Raw genomic sequence first — 21,142 nt, forward strand, 5'->3', positions numbered from 1 at the left:
AAGGTTCGGTTAATAATATCACTATGTACTTAAAACAAACCCCTGCTGATGTATTTTGAGTGATGAATTATGTTTTTTGATCTTCTGTGTTGTACCTCGTTTCTATTTTGATTTTCTGTTTTTGCTACCTTGGTAATAATAATTTTTTTGGAAGTAACAAACAATGTAATCATTAGAAAAATGATGTAATCACCTATGGTATATAAGACACCAAGTTTCACAGTAAAGGGTGGTCTCTTCCACCATTCATGTTGTCTGGGTTCTTTCTTATAGATATTTCGCCGACACCAACCCCCTACTCAGAGACCCTTGGACTCTGGTGCGTGGGCTGGTCCCCCGCAGATACTGACCACTTACCGTGCTTTATTTTGAAAGGAGAATTCTCTTGGGTGGTGTCATGCTCTGTGTGGGTCCCCAAGGGGGACACGGAGCACCAGTGAGGAAATCTGGCCTGGGGACTCTCACTCCTCGGGGAACCCAGGCGGGTGTGGGCGCGTTCTTCCCCGAGGGTTGAAGATCTCTTGTTCCCTGAGAGCAATGGCTATATCGGGCTTTATGTCCAAAGACGAGCAGCGCCAGCCGAAGAGCATGTCACCCAAGGGCTGCTCTCCAGCCAAGTCTCCAAATGCACCACTTCTGGAAGTCTGCATACGACTTTGATAGCAAAAGTAACACCACCTTACATTTAATATTGGGGTGCGTGAACAGGGGAACAGCACGGCATCTCACACGCGATTCTATAACGGGTGAATGGAAGTCGTGATGCCAGCACACGGAGCCACCCAGGTGGACGCTGCAGAACCAGAGACATTTTAAGTGGTTGCTTCCTGGAGTTGTTTCCTCTGAACTTAGAAGGTGCAGCTCCAAGAGTTCGCCACGAGGGGGCAGTAACGACGCGTAAGAACCGACCCCTCCGGCTTTTCTGGTTCTGAGCCAGGAATGTAGAAGTTTGGGCGCATACAGACTGAGCACATTTTGGAACTTTCAGTTTTTCTCTTAAGTCAAGAATTCATTCTCTTTGTCTGGGGTAACACCCAACTTCCCCTGTTGCAGCCTTTCTCCACTTTGCTGTTTAGTAACAATGATCCTAGGATCTTATTATCCCCACTCGGTTAAAAGTGACCTAATCTGGGACTGAGTAGGAGACAGGAATGACCGGGTAGCTCCGTAGCCATGTAAGAAGTCTGCGAAGGTCCTGTTTTATAACTCTGAACTTCCTTCCCAGGCCATTCTTAGGCCTACTTCGGGTGCAAACACTTATCTGTGCTCCCTGCTGCCCTCAACGATTCTGGCAGAAAACCAGTAATTACTCTGTTTTCTGTGGGTCTCATGTTTGTACCTTTGTAGAATGTTCTGTCTGGCTAGCTACTGCCCGTCTGCATTCAGACTGCTGAGCGCTGTCCTACTCACGACCTCACCTCCTGGAGGCAGAGGAGACCTGGCTAAATCTGGAACGGAGACAGAGTGAATAATCAATAGTTGGGACAGGCTGGTTCAGAAAGAGAGACAAAGAGCAGTAGGTCACTGACGTCTGGAAACAGGAAGCTCAGAGAAGATACAATCAGAGTCTGTGAAGGCTGTGTAAGAGAGAAGGTTGAGAATGATAAATGAAATCATGAATAAAAACGTGCACCTGAACGTTGGGAAGAAGAGAGCAGGATGGTGGACAGACATGCTCCCACAATGCTTCCCTGGACCACCATGTGTGAGATGAAAGGGCCGCGTGTGAGGGAGACCCGTGTGAGGATGCCCTTGGTCGCTTTTGAGTCTGCTGTCTCTCCAACACTACCGACATGGAAGACTTGGTCTGCACACCTCTCGGAGTCACCTGTTTCATGGAACTGACTGACCTTGGAGCCTTAGTTCCCCTTCCTCCGAAGGCAGGGGTCTCTCTGGATGACCTCGGACAGAGAACCAGCCATTTGTGCTCTTTGAAAGGTAGTGACAGAGGACCCACCTTCTCATAAGACCATTCACTCTGCCCTTAAACATCTCTAATAATTGAATCAGTCTTCTTTCTAGTAAATTCAAAGTTTAAATGTTTTTTGTTTTCTTTTGTTTTTAATTTCATTTTAGAGAGAGAGAGAGAGGGAGTGTGTGAACAGGGGCGAGGAGCAGAGGGAGACAGAGAGAATCTTGGACAGGCTCCACCTCCAGTGCAGGGCCCCACATGGGGCTTGATCCTACGACTGTCGGATCATGACCTGAGCCAAAATCAAGAGTCAGACGCTTAAGCAATGGAGCCATCAGGTGCCCCATAAATTCAAAGTTTAAATCCAAAGGCTGCCTTGTTATTTCTCGCCCAGAACTGCTCATTTCTATCAGAAACAACATCCAAGAACCTTCCACCCCTTCTGCCTGAGAATATCTCAAATAATTGAACAGCTCACACTGGGACATGGTTTAAACAATCATAAGGCCCTCCTGGGTCAGGCTGACCCTAATGGGAAAATACCAACCATTGTTTCACTCTCTGACCCTCCTCCTGGTGGGAAATTAAGGGCTGGGCACCTGGGCTCTGGAAGTCCTAAAATGTAATCCGTAATTATACTTAAAGGTTAACTTGTTTTTCAAGATATTGTTGCAAAATTCCACCCTTGAACTGCAAAGTTCTGGCTTCTGTATAACTGCTTAGCCTCCCCCTTGGACCCATGATTGTCACTCCAAATCTCCCTGAGACAAAGATTGCTAGGCTTCCTCCAAATCTTATGGCTGTGTCTCAGGATGTGATCGACCCCATGTAATGCTGTAAAGTATGGCTGGTTATGTCAGTGATGATCTCTCCTGCTTTGCTAAGTCCTACGTAACCCCTGGGCCCTGCTGGGTGGGCCCCTCTCCTGAGGACTTGCCAACACTCGGGAGGGGCCATTCGGGGGAACTAAAATAAAACCCATTCACCAACTCCGTTCGTGTCTGTGGGTCTCACTCTCAGTGACTCTAACAAAATCATGACTGGAATCTGGCTTTTCATGATGAAATATAAGTTGGCCATCGACTTGGGGCCCCCAAGGTGCCTACTCAGGTGGCCACAGTGAGCAGCCAGCATGTCATCCACCCATCCGTCCACCTCTCCTTTCAGTAAATATCCATGGAACTGCCAATAGTTAATGGGAACTCTTTCAGTTCCGGTGATAAAATAGGGGCTTGCAAACAAATCCAAGTTTTGGAAAAGTTACACTTTAATGAAGGAGGTAAATATTTTTCTAATTAATGAAAATTAATGAATTAATAAGCTGAGATAAGCGATACCCCGAACTGAAAGAGATTTGTGAAGAGGGATTAGGATTCAGTGACAAGATTGGAAATGAAAAGTTACGGAACGGGCGCGGTCAGGGAGGGGCTTATATCATTCAAATAATTAAGTTTTCCAGGGTGAAAAATACACAAGCCTCAGAGGCTTTGGGCAGTCCATTCTTTTTTTGCAAAAGTTTACATACAGAGCTAAATGATAAATTCACTCCAAAAAATAATTATAATATCAAAATGTTATTGGCACAGTGGTTTCCTGGAAGTGAATGGAGGCCTTGCTCGTGTTTGGTGCAGACCAGTGTCCCGAAGCACCGCACCAGAAAAGCTGGTGAAATCCCAGAGGTCAATGAGCTTCAAACTCGCCCCTTGGGACACTTGTAAATGGGCTGTTCGCAGTTCCGTGGGTACATTCTTATATACAATTTTATATTGCTTCCTAAGACTAGCTTATTCTCTACCAGGATCTTGGAGAAGACTTAGAAATTATTCATTTCTAAGTTTCCTTATATAGAATAAAACAACAACAATAACAATAACAAACTCTCCCTGAAAACTGAAGAGCTACATAGTGAATGTGCTAAGACCAAAATACAGTAAAGTGTTTTTATTCTCAAAAAGCTATCACAATCCCATTTCAATTCTCTCCCATCCTTGCAGCTTTTTAGAGAGGGATTACTTCAGACACACATCATGTCTGTCCTCTGGGTCATTTTTGCACTTTGTACAAAGGATCTTTATTTCAGGCGACTATTTTTTGGGAATATACAATCACTGTAATTGAGTGATAAGCTGGATTAATTGACCCAGAAGACCAGTTGGTGGAACAAACTAAAGAGCTGGGTGGCTCAGTTGGTTAAACATCTGACTTCAACTCAGGTTATGATCTCACAGTTCGTGAGTTTGAGCCTGCATCAGGCTCTCTCTGCTGCCAGTGTAGAGCCCACTCAGATCCTCTGTCTCCCTCCCTGTGCCCCTCCTCAATGTGTTCTCTCTCTCTCTCAAAATCAATAAACTTGAAGGAGGAGGAGGAGAGAGTTTGTGAGGAGAGGCACTAGAGTGAGGACGGATGATGTATTTTTCTCTGAGCCTCAGAGGGACTGGCTGCGTCTGCTTCCCTGGTCAGGGGCTGGACCTGAAGGACCACCGGGAGGGTCCCACTCACTCTGCCTCCAGAAGCCTTTCCATTTTCTCTTTCAATATGGGATTCAATAAATTACATGAGATACTCAACACTTTACAATTAAATAGGCTTTATGTTGGATGATTTTACCCAACTTCTAGGCTCATATTTCAGTCTTCTGAGCCCGATTAAGGTAAGAGAGGCTAAGCTGTGATGTAGTAGATGAAATTTTAACTTCTGATTGGCTCATCGGGATGTAACTCCTTAATAAGCGAAGGGCGATCTGTATTTCCTTCTGGAGCCTGTTGCCAGCACTTCTGATATCTGGCTGATATGGCATTTTCTAATCAATTGAGCAAAGGTGGAGTATTGATTGATTTTTTTGCAGAAGACAGAAGAGAAGAATCCTGTATTACTTGACCAAAACAGGGAGCATCGAGGCATTAGTGCTTGGAAAACAGTACAAAGTCAAACGTGAGGAAGGGGATGTATTTTGACTTACGTCTTTGAGCTGTCAAAAACTGGAGTAAAAGCACAGCTGAAATCTGGAGTTCACAGTTTCATTAAGGTGGGAGTTGCATGGAGGAAAGTCACCCCTCCAAGGGGATGGTATTATGTATTTACTTTCAGAAAACTGTACGGGTCCTCCTGAATGGCATCCTCTTGAATGGACATGGTGTGGAAGTCCATCATATTTAGTACACCTGCATCTCACAAGACTTAGGAATCGCTCTTCTCCAAAATGCACATCGTACAAACACAGTCAAGAGGACTTGTCTTTCACAAGGCAGAGACGCACATGAAGGTGCCCATATAGCCCCACTGAGTGCATTGGAGACCCTGTCCATCTAATGCAGTTTGCCCAAAGTTGAACAAATTATTCTGACAGATATATATAAATGTAGGCACAGACCAAGACATTGAGGACACATTTCTCAGAGTCAATTCAGCCATCCCTGCATCTACCATAGTCCAGGGAAATTGAGTCTGGATAGGTTCCCTTCCTCTTGCTGTCCTCAGTGTGTCCTTTGCCACCAGTTTGCCTTCTTCCCCATGACCCAGGATTGTTTGCACTGGCTCCTGCCTCCCTTTGGAAGCATGCGAATGCACACAGGAGACAGCGGCATGCATCTTGTTAAGCAGGAGGGGGTATTTCAGGCCAGACATAACTTAAAGAGAGAGATACAAGAGTGAATAATGTTCTAGAAGGAAGGGAAGAGATAGTTTTATGAGAAGAAAAGAAGGGCGCACCTTATGAGGACAGAGTCACTGTGAGCGGAGAACGGGTAACTGATGGGTTGCTTCACAGACTGTATTTTTTCTTCATGCAGGTTATTAAGGGGAAAAGACTGAAATGAAAAGGATCAACTGCTCCAAACAGCATTTAACTGAAGATTATCTAGTACAGCCTCTTCAACCAGACTGTGAGCTGCCCCAGAACAGCAGGGCGCAGGCTCCTGCCCCCACCTCCAGAGTAGTCGGGAGGGGGTCACTCCTGAATGAACAACTCCGAAACCACAACACAGTATCACCATAAAAGTTTATTTCTCATTCATTGCATCCTCATGTCAGTTTTACTTTGGGTAAGGATAGGACCCTGCTCTGTGTGGACAATCAGGGAGATTGTTGCTGTCCAATAAATGCATTTGAATGAATAAAACAGTTAATAGAAAATATTTACTATATATAGTTATACAAGTCAGATGACCCAGAGTTAAAATGAACTAATATTAACAAATATGAAAGGCTCGTAGCATGAAAACATTATCAACCTCACCAATAATCTGTGACACAATTAAATAGCAAATAAAAAGACTCTGCTCCTACCTAGAATGTAGAAAAGTTAGAGTCTTGCTCCCACCCTTGCAACAACAAAATTAAGCCAGATCACCTACAAAATCACAACGTTTTCTAAACCCATTAGAGAGCAAGGGCTGCAAGGCAAGCACCTGATGAAAAATCTAAGGAAAGAGAGAGGACGCCTCCAAGGAGAGAAAAGGCACAAGCACTTGCGTATGTGGGAGTAGATGATTGCTACCAAGCTCCCCGCATGAAAGAAGAACTCAGCTAAAAGTTTTAGTGGATTTCTCGAGGCTGACCTTGAGTGAGTGGGGCAGGGGCAGAGAGAGGGAGACATAGCTGTCAGCAGAGACTGACGCGGGGCTCGAACTCAGGAACCACGAAATCATGACCTGAACCAAAGTCGGACGCTTAACTGACTGAGTCACCCAGGGGCCCCAAGATGCAACTTTTTAAAAAACAGTTTCACAAAAACTGGATCAATTATTTTATTGTTGTTGTTATTTTTAATAATCGCTATGTCCAACATAGAGCTCGAACTCATGACCCTGAGATCAAAAGTCACATGCTCTACCAACTGAGCCAGCCAGGTCACTCTGGATCAAGGATTTTAAAACAATGAGTATTTCTTACCCATTAGATTAATAATATGCACTATTTATGAATGTGGTAATGATATGATTATTAAGAACAGTGTTCTCAGAAGTATTAATTGGGATATTAATTTGCTAAATTAGTTTCATATCCTTTGATCCAGAGATTCCACCTATAAGCATTTAACCTGAATATATGTTGGCCTATCGGTACTACATGAACATTGCTTCAAATTAAGAGTAATTCAAACTAATTGAAGTGACCAACAATAAAATAAGAGTTAAAGAAGTCATGATAAATTTGCTTTTGAATGTGACTGCCCTTCGTGACCATGTTCTGACACCTAAAGATTTATAACACATGCTGTTAAAGAAGAAATGCAAGTTACTAACACCAGTTACAGTAGCTTTCTTTACTAATTATTATAGACGGATGGCTAAGTTCTTCATATAGATGCCTTGTTTAATGGCTACTGCAAATGTAACTATTTTCACAAATGAAGAAAAAGAGGCATTCCACTTGAGAGTGCATTTTGTAAGCAGAGCCACACTGCACTACTTTCAAGATCCGCAGACATATTTCTCTGCCTCTTGCATACCTTAAGACCACTTGGTACAAACTACAGCAATACGATGTTGGTGATGGCAGATACGTATCTCTGAGTTGTGAGCTTTTCACACTTCCCACACTTCAAATCTAGGGGAAGTTCCAGCTTCTCACTCACTTTATGCTGGGGTTGAGAAGGAGCCCCAAAGGGTGGCAGAGTACAAAAATAGAAGATAGAGCAGGTCCGTGGCATGAGAGGATGAAGCTATCTAGGTGAAAACAAAATCAAAGACCCAAATTCTTTTGGGTGGAGGGTCATTTCTCATTTCTCTCTTTTAGAGATGCAATGTGCTTAGGAGTAACAAGTTAAGAGGGAAGCCAAGGCGCTGATTGGGCAGGCCACGAGAAGACCTTATTCTCTCTGTATCACCATTATCTACAGACAGTCACGTACAGAAATTGTATAAAGTAATAAGAATACAAAACAGTAAGCGGAAGAATGTGGAGGCAATGAGTATGTAGCTCAGAATATGAACATCATTTGTGTGTGGAGCCATCCTCATCCTCAGGGCCCATAGATCAGGTCTGACGTGAAGGGAGTTTCAGCAGGTGGAGACCTCTTCTCAGCATGAAATCTGTTCCCTAACCAGCCGAGGGACGTTATGGTCTTGATCGCTTCCCTTAATCTCTCGAAATGTCCCATTTTTCATTGCTAATGAAGAAACCAGATTCAGTACTTCTATTTTTTAGGGTTTTTTCCCCCACATGTATTTATTTTTGAGAGACAGAGACAGAACACAAGTGGGGGAAGGGCAGAGAGACAGAGGGAGACACAGAATCTGAAGCAGTCTCTAGGCTCTGAGCTGTCAACACAGAGCCTGTGCAGGGCTGGAATTCACAAACTGTGAGAACATAACTTGAGTGGAAGTCAGATGCTCAACTGACTGAGCCATCCAGGTGCCCCAGATTCAGCACTTCTTTTTTTTTTTAATGTTTTTTTAAAAAATGTATTTTTGAAAGACAGTGCGAGCAGGGGAGGGTCAGAGACAGAAGGAGACACAGAATCTGAAGACAGGCTCCAGGTTCTGAGCTGTCAGCAAAGAGCCCAACGTGGGCTTGAATCCACAAACTGTGAGATGATGACTTGAGCTAAAGTTGGATGCTTAACCAACTGAGCCACCCAGGCACCCCCCAAATTCAAGTTCCCTCACTGTCTGATTCCCAAAAGTGACCCAAATTATCTTGAATGTATATCTATACTATAAATACTATGTATATACTGTATTTAATATATATTGTATAACTTTATCTATTCTATAATATAGGTCATTAACATTATTAACTGATATTTTAATGTATATTATTATTCATACGTGTTATTAGAATGGTATTGGGCAAGGAGATAAACATAAGTCTATCTTTTACTCTTGGCATCCAAGCCCACCAGAATAAAAGACACACATTCAGAAAGGACACAGTACAGGGGAGGACAGTGTGTTATTCTTCCATAGATCCGGGGCCCAAACCATAAAGGCAGATCTGTGATGCCTCTTTTCCTGGATCTGTTGCCCCTAAACAGCCTCGGACCTTCACAGAGGGAGACACCTCATTCCATTCTTCTCAACTTCCTCCTCGTCCTCACTCCCCTCCCTCTAACACACCTACCCTAACAAGGACCATCGCCTGATTCTCAATCAAGGACAGTGATTGACCATCTGAGTATCATTAGGGAAGTGATTTTGCCTTTCTGTTCCTTCTTTTTCTCAAATTAGGAGAGTAAAAAGGAGAAAACTATTAACCATCTAGAGCTAGGCTGAAGATTAAGCAACAAAATAATTGCAAAACACCAGGTAGTGAATATGTGACCAAGAAATCTATTGTAAATGTCAGGTTTTGGATACCTCCTTTCTGCCACTGAACTCTATAATGCATGAATTACTCTTCAGTGCTTGTCTGATGCAGGTCTTTGTCTGAGGCAACTTCCTCATGGAATCCACATAGGATGAGGTCCAGCACGAAATATGGCTGGGGAGTTATGAGCTGTTGGTGCTCAAGTAAGGAAATGAAGCCAGTCATTCCACCCCGCACAGGGCTAGAATCATGTGCAACACATGAGTGTCTTCATGCATGTTGCTCGAAGATGACTTATTTGGCAGAACAATTAGCCATTATGCCCTCTCAACGGCACCAGTTCTGAATAGATTCCCAGTTTTCTGAGTGAAAGCAATCCCTTCCTATGAAACAGGGCTTAGCAACTGTACCACAGAGAAATTCTGTGCTGACATGCCCGCTCAGCAGGGTTTCTCTGAGCAGGGCATAGCCTGTTCAACATGCCTGTTCTGGACCCTAGCCTTCCCTTGTCAAGGTCTCACCCAAAGCATAAATGCAAATATTGCGTTGGGCCTGTGTGCTCCAACCTGATCTGCAAGTCACAGAGGATTTACTCTTTTTTTTTCATATTCTTTTCTTTTACTATTTTTTAAAATTTAAATCCAAATTAGTTAATATCTAGTGTTGTAAAGGTTTTAGGAGTAGAATTTAGTGATTCGTTGCTTACATATAACACCCAGTGCTCATTCCAGCAAGTGCCCTCCTTTAATGTCCATCACCCATCGAGCCCATCCCCCCACCCAACTCCCTTCCAGAAACCCTGTTTTTTTCTGTATCTAAGAGTCTCTTACAGTTTGCCCCCCTCTCTGTAAGTGATTCGTTTTTAAGCAATGCATTTATGAATTAGATTCCTGTTATAGCACTCCTTTAGAAAAAAGTTTATTATTTTTTCCAAATTAGAAAAATTATATATACAAAATATGGCATTAGGATGGCACAGAAAAGTATAAACAAGAAAATAAAAAGTATCCATTAACACTCTCTTTCCTAGAATTACTAGCTGGTATATCTATCACTGAATTTCTATCATATATGTATATAGCTTTTCTGTATTTGGATTTTATTTCCATATACATCATTGTTAATGGCATCCAGGTTTTTTAGAGAGACATTATGCTGAGGCTTGCATATAAAAATAGGGATTGAGTTATTCTTTCTTGATTTTTCTGGGCTTGATGACCTTGAAGAAGAAAGAGATGAAGTTAGAGCAGTTGAGATGTAGTTAATTCTTCCTTTTTCCCTGCACTGACACTCTCTTCTGACCACTAGTTGAATCCCCTTTTCCCTTCCTTTCTGTAAGGTTCTTCTCACTCTCCTCTATACCTTTCAATGAATTCCTGTTCATTGAGTCACCTCTCACCTTGGTTGAGACCCTAAAATGAGGTAGTCACTCACACACAGCATGAGTATATGTGGAAGGGCAGGAGAGAGGAAGGAGCAGGTGTATTCAATGCCAAGAGTTGAGGAGAAGGTTCTCACTCAGAAGAGAGGTAGGAGGAGGGTGTGAGGCTGGGATGGAAAGGCTGGAAGGTTTGAAAGCCTTAGAACATAACTGGAGATATTAGGAGTGTGAGCATTTGTGTGGGTCTGGATGTTCAACCTTTGATCTATTTCATTCTGACACTAGCGTTTGAGGGTCTTCCCACATCTCATGTGAACAAAGAGCATGGACTTAGTCCTGTAGAACCAACCCCTCTGTCTGTGTAGACCAGTCTGTGTATCTCACTAAAAGCAGGTCACTTTGTGTTTTGAGGTACTCAGAGGCACTCTTGATCATTTAGGTCTGGAATGAGCTCTGTTTGCCATCCTCTGGGATACATGGCATTTCCCCCATGTTACAGGTGATGAACCTGAGGTTTCTGGTGTTTAACTTCAGTAGCCATTTAGAAAATCACAGAGCTACATTTTGAAAGAAATCTGCCTTAATGAAACCCAAATTTACTACATAATCTCACTGCTTTGTTGCATTGAACCAACTTTGTAACATTTAGCTAGTATATCTTTTGAAGCTCTCTCTGGGATTTCTCTCTCCAACACAATTCAAAACCTCCTTCTTTGAAGAAAGAAAGAATGATAGAAAGGACAGTAGGTCTAGTTTTCTTTAAGTCTTCGACTTTGGAAGATGCTGTTCCCCAGAAGTTCCCACCTTGATGAAGCTGTGAGTTACAGATCTCAGCTGTCTTGGAGGCCCACTTAGCTCAAAGCAGATGAGGGTGAGTTTATCGCCTTCTTCACAGTTGACTTTGGTCAGTCGTCCATACACCATGACATCCATTGTCCCTGTATTATCTTGTATTTCATACAAAATGATGCATTCATTCAACACCCTTTTCTGCAAAAGAAAATCAACACCCTCCTCCTCAGGACTGGATTAGGTTTATACATCTAGAGAAACACAGGGTGTGGGTGGAAACTTTTGTCCCCAACAGGTTAAAATGTACTGGAGGTCCAGAATGAGGGGTAGCAAAGAGCTTAAGACATTTTGTTTGGAGAATTCTCCCTATGAGTCTGAAGAGGATTGCCACTAATCCTCTTTAAGTAGATTATGTCATTTCAGTCTCTCCTTCTTTCCTGTCCATTCTCTATTCACTCTTCCCAATCTGTTCAAGTCCTGAATCTTGATCACTTACTTCCATTGTTCAAGGTTCCTTCTCATTCATTCTACTCACTAATTCTGCACATGCACCTGTGTGCTCAACCACTTACACAGGGCACAGGAGACAATGTGGGTAGAAGGAAAAAGCTGCATTTCAGGGCAGAGTCATCTGTCTTTCCTGCTTGGGTTGTCACAACAGGCACCCAAGTTTGGGAGCGCAATTCTTTATTCACAATCAAGTTAAGCTGTCACTGAAAGGGACAAGACATAACTCAGACAAAATCATAAGGTATGTGTACTCATAGAAAGTCTATGCTGTACTGGGCCAGGGTGCCTGTGAGTGGGTCATCGAATCTGGTAAATGTCAAGAATTTGGGGAAATCTCTTTCTATATAACTTACATGGCACTGTCTTTGGAAGAGGAATGTGACAAATTTTCCTAGCCCATATCTTGAAGTGAGAAGATTCTATCCAACCTCCCTGGTCATTGGAACATTGAGTTCCTTTGTTTCAGAAGTTAACCAGACTCTACTTGGCAAGTTCAGACTTTTAGATTCTGGGGTTACAGAAGAAATAGTACTAAACAATGCTGTGGGCTTACCTTATGCACCTGATACACCCCATTCACAAATATTCCTGGCTCTTCCAAGTGAAGATCCTTGATTTTAGGAGTTGCATTTGCATTTTGGATCAGTCTGCTTGAGACATCCATCTTCCGGTCAGGATTGACATCAGACACAGAAGAGACATTGTACACCTCCAGGAACCCATTGCGGCCAATATAATCTGATATGATGATGACTCTCTTTGGGATGAACTTTTCCTTCAGGCTGACATGAAAAACCTTCACTTGGAAGAATTGGCTCTCAGTCACCACAGTGGCATGAAACATCTCTCTCTCCCCTCCTGTGATGTCATATGCAAATGGCTCTGTTGCTTTCAGCACCATCACTTCTTTGGCGCCTGTCTGTAAACCCTCTTCTCTGGAAGCTTTTGTAGGCACAGCCTTCAATCTTGGTTTCTACTCAGAAGCACACATCAAAAAGTGGCACAGTTAAGAAAGGGAATGCACAGTCTCTTTCTAGTGAAAGTCACATTAGGCTTAATGTTGAGCCTCTAGAAATGCTCAGATTGGATGGATTTGGGGGAAAAAATGAGCTAGACAGAGATGGCTGACCAGGCATAAGGTAGCCTTTGGAAGACATGGAGAAGAGTTACATGCAATTGTACTTATTTTCTTCATTGTTTTATAAATTTGAGGAATATTATTTTTTCTGTTAAAAGGATTAACCCAAGATTAAAAAAATATTTCTTCAAGGAGAGCAGGGGTAAGCATAGAGGAAAAGGGAGATAGCCATACTGTTGTGAAGGAATTCCCATTAGACACAAGGATAAATATATTATCTTAATTTACCAATCAGCATTTTAGTAGCAAAGTAAGATATAAATAAGAAAGAAAACAAATCACTCTAACAGCACTGGCAGTGGGAACGGCTCTAGTCAGTAACCACAGATTTCATCTGGAACCAGTCCCAGTAGATGTCACAATTGAAAGAGGGAAACCATAAGCCCTTTTCCAAGAAGTGCTGTGCTAAAAAGAGATTAGTTAAGCAATCACTGGAGAAGTTCATGAACTTCCCTCATTAAGTAAAGTCCTGACTCTAAACTCTTGAACAGTAGAAGAATGAGCTTTCTGAAAATATGCTTTCTTGGCATTGAATTATTTTGACCTGATGATTCTAAAACACAGAAGACATAGAAAAAGCTCTACAGAGAATAGAAATTCCCCTAAATGTTAAAGCATTAGATCGCAAAGCCTGGATTTGAATCCGGCACCAAGTAAATGCCTAGTGCACAGAAATGTGTCATCATTGTTTCTCTCTCTCTCTCTCTCTCTCTCTCTCTCTCTCTCTCTCTCTCTCTTTTGGAGGCTTGTATTTGTCCTGATGAACAGATATTTCATTCTTTGTGTTGACCCTGTTGGTGGAATCTTTGTTAGAAGGATATCCTTATAAAAGAAGTTTCTCCATTTGGGTCAGCCACATATACTCAGTCATCTCATTGACAGGATCATCCAGAGCTATTGCCTTTTTAAAACTCCGTTATTATACACTGGCATGACAGAAGGAGGACTTGGAGGCTGAAAAACAATATTGGTTTGGATAACATTTTGAAAGCATAAGCAGGTCATTTTCTCTCAGTGTTCTCTCAACACTTCCCACCTTTTTCATGAATCATGCCGTTCTGTGTTATTTCCTTCAAGGACATATAATAGAAGAAATCAAAGGTGATAGTGATCTGCTTCTGGCTTTGAATCCAAAAAGCAAACAGAACTCACACCCTAGAGAAAATTGTTGGGAGTTCCCTGTGTGAATAAGAGCAAAGCTTTCATGCTCACCTAATGAAGCACAGACTGAAAGGTCAGATATCTTTTTGAAGGTCTCCTGTGCAAGTGGCCAGACCCCAGAGAAGGAATGACTATGTGGTGTGATTATGTGTAAGAGCTTGAGGGTCCAGATGAACCTCCTGGAGTCCTTGTGCTCCATGGAGGATTCAGGGCAGCAGAAGGATTCTGACAGGAGGAAAGATGATGATGTATCTTGTACAGGCAGATGGGGACACAGCAAGTCACTTTCAAGCCAATGCTATACTCCCAAGTGTAGATAACTATCATGGTCATGTCATGGAGGGACTGAGGTGATCTAGGAGGGAGTGGATGCATGCCTGGGCGCTCACATCTCCATCCTAGTCTAGTCTTTCCCTATAATCAAAAGTTATTTTCTCTTAAAGGAGAAGGTACACTCATTATAGTGGTGATAAATGCTGGAAAAGAAAAATAAAGATCTGTAAAATCAAGAAGAGAAAAAATGTGATATATTGTGGGGGTATGTCAGTGAGGTCTTGCCAGGGAGAAAGGGAGTCAGGCTGGTGTCCGAAGGTGGGTGTTTTGGGGCCGGTGAGAAGACAAAAGTAATGAATTCCCAACCACAGAAATAGCTTATGTCTACACACCTGAGGTGGGAGGGAGTCCCGAATGTGGGAAATGAATCAAGAGGTATGGTCAGTAAGCCAAGGGGAAAGGGAAAAAGGAGACAGGAATGCAGGGGATAAATATCCTCCCATGTTTATCTTTAATGGTCAGGCCACCTCTTACCCCTACTCCTGCACCAAGTCAGTAGCCCTCTTGAGATCAGAAATTACTTCAAAACACATACTTACAAATAGCAAAGGACTTCTACTACACTGAAATCTCACTATCTGCATTTAATGAACTGAGTGATTATTGTTATGTTAGGACATTATACATCGTAGGGAATTACTGAGAAGCTCTTACAGATCATGATGATTCCGTACTATGTTGTAGAGAGAGGTACACATATGGGGAAGAGAAAATTGGTACCTTGATTGAGGAACTGCAGCCTGGGGTTGGTGGAGGCATCTGAGGAGACTGAGGGAAGCTTCCAGGTGACAGTGCACCTGTTACTGAAGGTTGTCCAAGCTGACCCCATCCCTGCGTTGGCAGCATCATCTCAGACTTTTCCGTTTTTACAGTTGGTATTTTCTTTATCTGAAAGTAGCTTTCTGCCCCCTGGATAATAGTTTTCAGAGTCAGGTGAACCACAATCTCTCTCTGTCTTCCTTTATCTCTCTCTCTGTCTCTCACTCTCTCTCCTTCACTTACCAACTGTTATGCACACTCTCCTCCTCTCCCCCATCTCTTTCTCTCTCTCTCTCTCTCTCTCTCTCTCTCTCTCTCTCTCTCTCTCTCCCTGTCTGTCTCTATAACACGTATAAATGTGCACGGGCGCACAGACAGACACACACACACCACACCACACCACACCACACCACACCGCAGGATCTTCACTCTGGAATACTAGCATATATTAGGATACCTCCATCCACTCCCCAGCTTTGACCCCAAACAGCAATACAGACATCCCCCTGCAAATTTTAACAACACAGATGATTGAAATTACATTGGAGTGTTATGCAGTTCTAGTTCTGCCTCTGCTTCAAAGAGCCCTACGTCAAGTTCCTCAGGACAACAAGTGGGGTGGGGACTGGTAGAAAACCCTACTGGGCTCCAATGGAAGCAGGTCTCAGAACGGCTTTGCCCTCACTTTGGGATGTTTTCGGAACCAAGTTTTTTTTTTCTTTACAGCCCTGTGCGTTTGCAAAGACGCCAATTCGTTCCTATTACCTGTCTTTCAGGTGTCTATCACCTGTGAATGCTTTGTTTATCAATCAGAGAGATTCCCCCGGTTCATAATTCCAGAGGTCAGGATTCTGCACCCGGCAGCCAAATTTTTCAGGGATCTCACAGATAGAAAAACCCAATAAAGCTTTCACTCAGGCTTTTCCAGTACCTGGATTTTTGTGATTGTTTCAGGAAGTGCAGGAAGATCTGTAACATCATTTGTCTTGACTACCTTAACTGTTACTAACCAAAGCCCATGGGCACCATTCTGCATCCAAATATGCATTTGCCACCATTCTTAGCATGTTTAGCATCCATTTGACTAGTTCACCAGGTGTGGCTTCTTGATAAAGTTGTAGATGAAGGAGCTTCTGGAATACCTGCCTGTGCTAAGCAGCATCCTGGTTAGAACTCCCGTGGACTACCCTCCACACTTCATTCCTCTTTCCAAGAGTTACAGAGCCATTGCTGTGGAAACAAGTCCACCCACGACACTGTCTATTCCTATATTTTAAAATCTTGAGTGATAAATAATAAATGTTGTTATAAAGATGAAATGAGATGACAGACACAGAGCACACAGATTTTAGAGACAAACACACTATGTGGTCAATACACAGAGATGCCAATATTGTCATTGCTGTTTCATGATCTACTCAGGAGGTTTGCATTTCTGCTCTTATCTGCAGAAGCTTCCTGTTGTATGTGTGTCCTTCCTGATGGCATGGGAAATACTTTATGAAAGAAGCATCTCTATTTACTCCTGCTACAGGTAACAATTTATCTCCATGAGAAGAGCATCTTCATATTCTCTCAAAATTAGGTAAAGTGAAAGTGTCTACATTAAGAGTAGGATTTAGATGCTATAAATACTGTTTTTGAGTGGATAATATTAAAAACTATTCTTCTTCACAGATTATTTCCTTCATCACTCTGTCATGTTCTAGAAACATGATAATCTGAGCTGTTTGCTTTAGAAGAGATGTAGCTCTAGGAATCTAGAGTAAAACTGGTCTGCACCTGGTTTTGGGGACAAAAATGAACATCTCCCACCCGTACAGAAAATCATTGGGAGACCCCATGATGAATCAGAGCAAGATTTTTGGGCTCATGTAATGAAGAAAAGTCTGACCAACCAGACACCCACTTTGCTCCTTTACAGGGGCTGAACCCCAGAGAAGATGCACTGCATGGTGTGTTTATGTGCAAGAGGCTTGGGAGCAGATGAGCCTCCGTGGGGTCCCTGTGCACCAAGGAGGGTTCAGAACAGCAGCTCTATTCTCCTGGGGGTAGAAATTCTCATGGGAGTCATTTGTGGAAGGAGTCACCTGTTTAGGTGAAAGGGAGTTAGAACGTGTCACTTCCAAGCCATCTACTTGGCAAAAGTCGACTTATCTTGAGATGTGCACATATGTGATTGTCATGGCAGAGAGACAGCGGCTGTTCTTACTGTCATGTTGGGAAGTTCTACATCGTAGGGAACTACTGAGAAGCTCTTACAGGTCATGATGATTCCTGTACTATGTTGTAGAGAGAGGTACAAGTATGAGGAAGAGCAAGATGGTACCTTGGTCGACGAACTGCAGCCTGGGGTTGGTGGAGGCATCTGAGGTGACAGTGCACCTGTTACTGAGGGTTGTCCAAGCTGACCCCATCCCTGTGTTGGCAGCATCCTCTCAGGTTTTTCAGTTTTTATGGATTGTGTTTTCTTTTTCTGAAAGTAGCTTTCTTCCCCCTAGTTAACAGTTTTCAGAGTCAGATGACCCACAGTCTCTGCCTTCCTTTATCTCTCTCTCTTTCTCTCTAGTCTTTCCAACTCTTGTTCACACTCTTCTCCCCCTATCTCGCTCTCTCCCATCTCTTTCTCTCTCTCTTTCTCTCTGTCACTCTATGATACACACATATGTACACATGAGTGCGCACACACACAAACACACACACACACCACACCACACCCCAGGATCTTCACTCTGGAATACTAGCATATATTAGGATACCTCCATCTGCTCCCCAGCTTGGACCCCAACTAGGATTACAAACATCCCCTTGCAAATTTCAACAACACAGATGATTGAAATTTCACCGGAGTGTTAAGCAGTTCTAGTTCTGCCTCTGCTTCAAAGAGCCCTACGTCAAGTTCCTCAGGACAACAAGTGGGGTGGGGACTGGTAGAAAACCCTACTGGGCTCCAATGGAAGCAGGTCTCAGAACGGCTTTGCCCTCACTTTGGGATGTTTTCGGAACCAAGTTTTTTTTTTTTCTTTACAACCCTGTGCGTTTGCAAAGAAGCCAATTCGTTCCTATTACCTATCTTTCAGGTGTCTATCACCTGTGAATGCTTTGTTTATCAATCAGAGAGATTCCCCTGGTTCATAATTCCAGAGGTCAGGATTCCACACCCGGCAGCTAAATCCTTCAGGGATCTCATGGACAGACAAACCCAATAAGATTTCACCCAGGCTGTCCCAGTATCTGGAATTTTGTGATTGTTTCAGGAAGTGCAGGAAGATCTGTAACTTCATTTGTCTTGACTACCTTTACTGTTAGAAACCAAAGCCCATGGGTACTATTCTGTATCCAACATGCCTTTGCCACCATTCTTACCACTATTAGAATCCATTTGACTATTTCATCAGGTGTAGCTTGTCGACAAAGTTGTAGAAGAGGGAGTTTCTGGAATACCTGCCTCTGTCAGGCAGCTTCCTGATTGGAACCCCCCGGGCCCACCCCCCACACCTCAGTCCTTTTCGAGGGGTTACAGAGCCTGGGCTGTGGAAACAATCCACCCATGACACTGTCTATTCATATGTTTTAAAAGCATTTAAGAAATACTGTAACATCTGCACATGGATTCTGTTTGTGCCCACAAAGTGCTCAAGTGTTAGTGCCCAAACACTCATTTTCTGTGTGACCTTTGCAGAAAGTGATTAACCTCCATTAACATCAGTCTCATAGACAAAATGGGATTAACAATAGCACCCTGAGTCATAAATAATGGATGCTGTTATAAAGACAAGACGAGATCATGGACACAGAGCACACAGGTTTTAGTCAAACACACTACATCGTCAATACAAAATGATGTTGATATTGTCATTGTTGTTTCATGAATTACCCAGAGAATTTTCATTACTGCTCTGTCTGCAGAAGCTTCATGTTGTATGTGTGTCCCTCCTGAAGACAGGAGAAATACTTTAATAAAGAAGCTTCTCTATTCACTTCTGCCACAGATAGCAATTATCTTACTGACAAGAGCATCTTGATATTCTCTCAAAATCAGGTAAAGTGAAAGCTTCTATACTAACAGTAGCATTTAGATGCTGTAAATACTCTTTTTAAGTGGATAATATTAAAGATAACAATTGATTTCCTCCCCTCACAGATTATTTCCTTCATCATGTGGCCCTATTCTAGAAACATGATGATCTGAGCTGTTTGCTTTATTTTTTTTAGGTTTTATTTTTTTAATAGTTTACTGTCAAATTGGTTTCCATATAACACCCAGTGCTCTTCCCCACAAGTGTCTTCCTCCATCACCGCCACCTCATTTCCCTCCTCCCCCTTCCCCTTCAATCCTCAGTTCGTTCTCAGTATTCAACAGTCTCTCAGGTTTTGCGTCCCTCTCTCTCTCCAACTCTCTTTCCCTCTTACTCTTCCCCTGGTCCTCCATTAGGTTTCTCCTGTTCTCCTGTTAGACCTATGAATGCAAACATATGGTATCTGTCATTCTCTGCCTGACCTATTTCGCTTAGCATGACACCCTCGAGGTCCATCCACTTTGTAACAATTGGCCAGATTTCATTTTTTATGATTGCCTTGCTTTAGAAGAAATGTATCTCTTAGAATCCAGAGTAAAATTGGTTTGCACTTGGATTGTGGGAAAAATGAACACCTCTCACACTGTACAGATATCATTAGGATACCCTATGATGAATCAGAGCAAGATTTTTGTGCTCAGGTAATGAAGAAAAGACTAACCAACCAGATGCCCACTTTGCTCCTATACAGGGGCTGAACGACAGAGAAGATGCACTGCATGGTGTGTTTATGTGCAAGAGGCTTGGGAGCAGATGAGCCTCTGTGGGGTCCCTGTGCACCAAGGAAGGTTCAGAACAGCAGCTCTATTCTCCTGGGTGTAGAAATTCTCAAGGGAGTCATTTGTGGAAGGAGTCACCTGTTTAAGTGAAAGGGAGTTAGAACGTGTCATTTCCAAGTCATCTACTTGGCAAAAGGCGACTTATCTTGAGATGTGCACATATGTGATTGTCATGGCAGAGAGACAGCGGCTGTTCTTATTGTCATGTTGGGAAATTCTACATCGTAGGGAATTACTGAGAAGCTCTTACAGGTCATGATGATTCCTGTACTATGTTGTAGAGAGAGGTACAAGTATGAGGAAGAGCAAGATGGTACCTTGGTCGACGAACTGCAGCCTGGGGTTGGTGGAGGAGACTGAGGGATGCTCCCAGGTGACAGTGCACCTGTTACTGAGGGTTGTCCCAGCTGACCCCATCCCTGCATTGGCGGCATCATCACAGGTTGTGCAGGTTTTATGGTTTGTGCCTTCTTTTTCTAAAAGTAGTTTTTTGCCTGGTTAATACTTTTGAATATCCAATGAACCACAATCTCTCTGTCTCACTCTCTGTCTCTCTGTCTCTCTCTCTCACCTTCGACTCTCCTGCTTACTCTCCCCTCCCTTTGACTGTGTCTGTCTCTCTTTCCATCTCTCTCTTTCTCTGTATCTCCCTCTCTGTCTCTCTGTCTCTCTGTTTCTCTCTCCTTCTCTCTCTCTCCTTCTCTCTCTCTCTCTCTCTCTCTCTCTCTCTCTCTCTCTCTCTCTCTCTCTCTCTCTCTCTCTCTCTCTCTCTCTCTCTGTCTCTCTCTCTCACACACACACACACACACACACACACACACACCAGGATCTTCACTCTGGAGTACTAGCACATATTAGGTACCTTCATCACTGCCCTGCTTGGACACAAACCAGGATTATAATCATCACTCAGCAAATTTTAACAACACAGATGATTGAAATTTCATTGAAGTGTTATGCAGTTCTAGTTTTGCCTTTGCATCAAAGGGCCCTTGCTGGGAGCCACACTGGCCTTGCTGGGTGACATGGTCACAGTGAGGAAATGGCAGA

At 43.0% G+C, this 21,142-nt stretch overlaps 2 protein-coding genes across 2 annotated transcripts in view; one reads left to right on the forward strand and one right to left on the reverse strand.

The window, feature by feature from the left end:
- Positions 1-2,651: 2,651 nt before the first annotated feature.
- Positions 2,652-9,367, forward strand: AIM2 (absent in melanoma 2). Its single transcript, XM_029933427.1, is given in 7 exon segments — positions 2,652-2,740; positions 3,408-3,464; positions 3,466-3,533; positions 3,536-3,607; positions 3,610-3,649; positions 4,853-4,937; positions 9,311-9,367. Coding segments are annotated over 7 exon segments (468 nt in total).
- Positions 9,368-10,310: 943 nt separating this feature from the next.
- Positions 10,311-21,142, reverse strand: part of IFI16 (interferon gamma inducible protein 16) — a 58,111-nt gene continuing 47,279 nt past the window's right edge. Inside the window, 6 exon segments of the mRNA XM_029933429.1 lie at positions 10,311-10,379; positions 11,346-11,531; positions 12,397-12,816; positions 15,196-15,384; positions 17,564-17,731; positions 20,410-20,568. Coding sequence (XP_029789289.1) covers positions 10,311-10,379; positions 11,346-11,531; positions 12,397-12,816; positions 15,196-15,384; positions 17,564-17,731; positions 20,410-20,568 — 1,191 coding nt within the window.

The sequence above is a fragment of the Suricata suricatta genome, chromosome 3, assembly GCF_006229205.1.
Source record: "Suricata suricatta isolate VVHF042 chromosome 3, meerkat_22Aug2017_6uvM2_HiC, whole genome shotgun sequence".
Taxonomy (NCBI): domain Eukaryota; kingdom Metazoa; phylum Chordata; class Mammalia; order Carnivora; family Herpestidae; genus Suricata; species Suricata suricatta.